This window comes from Alligator sinensis, unplaced genomic scaffold (assembly GCF_000455745.1).
Source record: "Alligator sinensis unplaced genomic scaffold, ASM45574v1 scaffold40_1, whole genome shotgun sequence".
Taxonomy (NCBI): Eukaryota; Metazoa; Chordata; order Crocodylia; family Alligatoridae; genus Alligator; species Alligator sinensis.
In genome coordinates, this window is record NW_005842595.1 from 322,141 (window position 1) to 327,010 (window position 4,870).

Sequence of the window (4,870 nt, forward strand, 5' to 3'; positions counted from 1 at the left end):
GGACGAGAGGTGGAGGCGGCGTGAGGCGCTGGCCCCTGCCCCGCCCGGCCGGAGCGCTTGAGCCGCTGCCCTGCAGCTCCTCCCTGCCAGCTGCTCCTCTCCAGTCTTTCTGGACCGACAAGGGCAGTGCTGTGCTGCGCTGCCAGGCAGCTGAAAGCCAGGACAGCCCTCGGGCACCGACCCCACTGCCTCAGGTCCAAGACGAGATGCCTTCCCCTCGCATGGGGGAGCCCCTCGTCTTGGAACCGAGCAGGGCAGGCGAGGGCTGCCTGTCTGGCTCTGACCGGGGCTGCCCCTCTGCACTCCCTGCCCCTCTGCACCCCTGCCACCATCCCCTGCTGTGGCTTGGAGCATGGCTCCGACCCAGCCCTGTGGCACCAGTACCCCACTCGCACCCCATGCTCCAGGCCCCAGGCTGTAGCAAGGACAGAGCCTGCCAGGGCTGGAGCAAAGGTAAGTAGGAGGGGAAGGGGCTGGGGAGGTAAGAGGGAGTAGGGGCCAAGCACAGGGGTTGAAATAGGGGGAGGACAGGTGGTGGGGGACAAACTGCTTGCTCCCTTCCACCACCCCCACAACACCTGCTTTCTCTGCTGCCTGACTCCTTACTCCCTGCTCTACCATGTATAGAATCTAATTATTGTGGGGGTCATCTTCAATTCACGGTTGTTTTGGATTTGAGTAAATAACGTGATTTCCACCAAAAGTGCAGTTCTATAAACCACACTCAGCTGCTGCCTAGTCCTACAAGCACCTGTCCTGTAAGTTGTACATTGAAGTCCTTCACCTCTCAAGTTCTGTTACTGACCATACCCCAAAGTGCTTCTATCTTAACAGGGCTGAGTAGCTTAGCACCTGCCTCACCTGAGCATATGGGAGATCTAGAAACCAGGGCCACTTGCACCTTGCTTTAAACCCGATGGGCTCCTGCGCCAAGCCCAGCACATGTCCAAAAGAGGCAGCACATTAGTTGGACCTGGCTCACCCAACATCTGTATAGATCGGGTGCTTTAGTGGGGCTTTTGGGGCACTTTTATCTACTAGCTGATTGACTTAGCTTTAGATGAAAGCACGAAAAAGCCCCGCTGAAGTGCCCAATCTATACAGATGCTGCAGAGCTGGGTGGAAGTAACATGCTGCTGCTTCTGGGAAAGCACAGTTTTGGGGTTTTTTTAAAAACATCTGCAAGCTGCCCAAGAGTACAGCTACATGGGTCCAACCATTATGTAGGGATAACTGAGCTGCTTTTGCGTGCTAGCTCCCAGACTAGAAGCAGTATAGCTGTGTCCATGCAGCATTGCACCTGAGGTAACTAGCTTTGTTTTTAGACCTCTGTTAATTATTCCAGGCACTGCATGAGCAGAGTTACTGGTATACTACATCCAGATAGGCAGAAATCCAAGGCTATCTCCTAGTAGATGTTTTCAAAGCGTTCCTAAGAGGCTTTACAAGTGAAGGGGCAGGTACTTTTTTTTTTAATGCAAGTGTGGGGAATGGGGGATGAATGCTGCTGCTCCCCTCATGCACAATTCAGGCTCATGCAAAAAGTGGGAAATTTAGATGAACTTAGGGGGACTGAAACCTCCATTTATCCTCTTGCAACTATTGCACTTTAAATAAAAGAATTCAACATACATTGGGCCAAAGAGAGAGCATGGCTCTACCCAGATGGTTAAGGCACTCACCTGGGAAGAAGAACTTGGATTATAGTTCCATCTCCATTTTGTCCAGTCCACTGGTGCCCTTGCATATGATGTGAGGAGCTTCCATGGGGCAGATCCTGAATTTTGTAAAGTGGGGGGAGGGTACAGGAGCAGCAACTACTAGCTGTACCCCAGCTCTCAAATTCTCCCCTACTCCAGCAGGACAGGTAGTCCATGCCATAGGAACGCATTTTTAAGTGTCGAAATCAGGTAAGAATCTTCCCTCCATGCTCAGTGGCATTTCCTCTCCCCTGCCCACTGCTGCCACTGTCCCCACTATCCAGCTGTCCCAGGGAAGGAAGGAGCTCCAGAGCCTCTCCTGCCCTGCTGCAGCTGGGCTCTGCAGGGAGTTGGGCTCAGCCAGGGATAGCAGCAGCAGTGATGGCAGGTAGGGTCTGCCTCCATAAGCCTGCTCCCAAGCTGGCAGAGTACATGTGGGAGTCCTAGGCAGAGAAGAGGTACTCACCTGGTACCACCACTGCCACTGTCCTGAACTGAGCCCAATTCCCTGGGCAGCCTGGCTAAAGTGGGACAGCAGAGGCTCTGGAATTTCCCCCTGCTCCTGGGGCACCTGGGGATAGCACCAGTGGTAAGCAGGCAGGGGTGTGGGGGAGGAGGTAACATCCCACTGAACATGAAGTGGAGGGCAGGAGAGCAATTATTACCCAATTTGAGGATCAAAAAAAAGAATCCCTGGCTGCTGCTCCCACTGTGTGGTTGGAAAACGAAGTGCAACTGGGCCCCTCTGGATTTGCTCCTGGGAGCTTTTCAGTTCATTTTAGCTAGACCAAATTTCTTTCTTTTTAATTAAACTAGTTTAAGACCAGTTTTATCTACATATTTCAGTGCCTCATCACTCTAGTATTAGGGTGTCTTATACATAAATTAAGAATCTGCAGTTTTAAGTTCAAACAGGTGGTGTGTCTGCAACATGCACTTGATATAGTGATGCCAGAACTAGATCCAAAGCTGCTGGCTTTAGAGAAACACAGATAATCTGCTGATGATTTTAGACAGCATATGAGAGAAATACTGTGGAAACAATTATACTGTTGAAGATCTCTTCAAGAAAACATGTAACACTTTATCAACAGTCTTCTAAAAGAGCTAGGGAATATGTGTTTTATTACAGCGATGCCAACAGCACTGCTGGGCTGATTTGGCATTTAAGAAACTCCTTTGTTATTATTTAATATCACAATTGTTTCAGATTTCTTCATGGTGAAGTTTACTTATATACAAACACTGAACATTTTAAACCATTTAGAGTTCAGAAATATACACTGTCATAAGATTTCAAATACTTCCTTTTCCCCTTTTTCTCCTCTGCGCTCCCTGTACTATGAAGCTGTATACATATATATGTAGATCACTGGTTTTCAACCTTTTTTCATTTGTGGACCCCTAACATTTTATGAATGGAGGTGCGGACCCCTTTGAACTGTAAGTGTGGATATTCACATACTTTTGATTGAACATAATCATCTTTCATGGACCCCTTAGACACAATCTGCAGACCCCCAGGGGTCCATGGACCATAGGTTGAAAACCACTTGTTTTGGATATTTTGTTCAAGATCAGTTTATTACATTTAAAAAGCAGTTTTAAAGCATATGTAGTACTAACTTATAGCAGCACTTTCTAAAATTATGTGTTTTAATCACCAACTTTCACATCAACGTGTTGTCAAGATAATGCTTATAAATCCAACAAGCATATGGAACAGATAGGTATGAGATTGCTCGGCATGTTACTAAGACAAAGCTCCAGCTCTTTTTTTATCATCTAAACTGGTTAGTGTTTTGTAGAGACTGATCTATAGAAGAGGACTAATTAGTGAGTCAGGGTCCAGGTAAATAGGAAGTTATGTTGATAATGAAAATGCAGCCAAAAGATATGAAGAGGATTTTATCTCCTTTTGCTAAGGATGTGTATTCACCATTTGTTATTCCAGTCTGAAGAATGGGGGTTCTGTTAGATTCTCAGCTGCTGTTACACTATCAGATGGCACCAGTGACCAGGATGAGTTTCTTTTATCTCTGTCAGGCTAAGTAGATGCAACTCTTTCTTTCAGAAGTAAACGTTACAAATATGATCTGTGCCTTTTTCACCTTAGATTAGATTACAGTAAAGTACTGTGCACAGGGCTACACCTTAAAGTCAACTCAGAAACTGAAACCAGTGCAGCTAGTTGCCCCTTTGATTAGTAGAGTTTCTCATCAAGAGCACAAAGTCAGTTATGCTCTAGGATCTGCACTATCTGTTTCATATTTTTTCAATGGAGTTTAAGAAGATTTGACTGTACATTTAACTCATTTGAGACTTGCTTATTCAAAGAAGCTGCGCCTCACTCCAGGAAATGACCTCATATATGTAGGGACTGGAAATCCTGAAGCTGGAGTCTCAGGTTTATAAGAGGAAGTTGCAGCCTGTTCTCCTTACAGAGCCCAGAATTTTGGACTACATCCTCTCCCTTCATCTAAAATAACCCATATTTGCCAAATTTTACAACCTGCTGCAATGCCATTTCCCCCCCGCCCCTCAAACAAGAGCAGGGTGGATTTTTCCCCCCTATTTATTTGTTTTCCAGAATGTATAAATTGCTCAATTAATCTTGCTTGTTATATTGCTGATATTTGTAATGTATGGCAAAGGAACCTGGAAAGGCCTTAAATGTTTTACCTAAATCTGAATAAACATAAATATAAATCTGTATTGTTGATACATAGCTATGAAAACAATTTTATTGTGTTAAAATAAAAATATTAGGAAGGTACTTTTGATTCCAGGAATCTATTTTTTAATTGGAAAACTTTTAGTTTAATAGGAAGGAGAACAGTAAATTATGACACATATATTGGGTTATTTTCAGGAAACCTTTTCAAAGCCTTCCATGAATGCTACATAGTAGTTAAAAGGAGATGACTCATTAACTAACAACGGAAGCACTGGTATCTCACAGGGAAGTCTGCAGTAACATCAGCCATTTCTTTTGGAAGCATGTATATTGTCTTTCATTTAGGTTGCATACTCTAGCGTATAATGATGGGTTTGGAGCCACTCAACCTACTATAACAATTAAACTGACAGCTATGCAATAGGGAACTTATTATATGCACATCTGCTTTCTAAGTTCAACTTTATGGTAAGTAAGAGGAGTTTTAGGGAAA

The 4,870-nt window shown here is 44.9% G+C and overlaps 1 protein-coding gene across 1 annotated transcript in view; it reads right to left on the reverse strand.

Annotated features, from left to right (window-relative positions):
• Window positions 1–1,459: 1,459 nt before the first annotated feature.
• CFAP300 (cilia and flagella associated protein 300) overlaps window positions 1,460–4,870 on the reverse strand; it is a 43,115-nt gene continuing 39,704 nt past the window's right edge. Inside the window, exons 6-7 of the mRNA XM_025214687.1 lie at window positions 2,167–2,271; window positions 1,460–1,777 (exon numbers count right to left, since the gene is read on the reverse strand). Coding sequence (XP_025070472.1) covers window positions 1,679–1,777; window positions 2,167–2,271 — 204 coding nt within the window. The 3' untranslated portion in view covers window positions 1,460–1,678. The remainder of the gene's footprint in view (window positions 1,778–2,166; window positions 2,272–4,870) is intronic.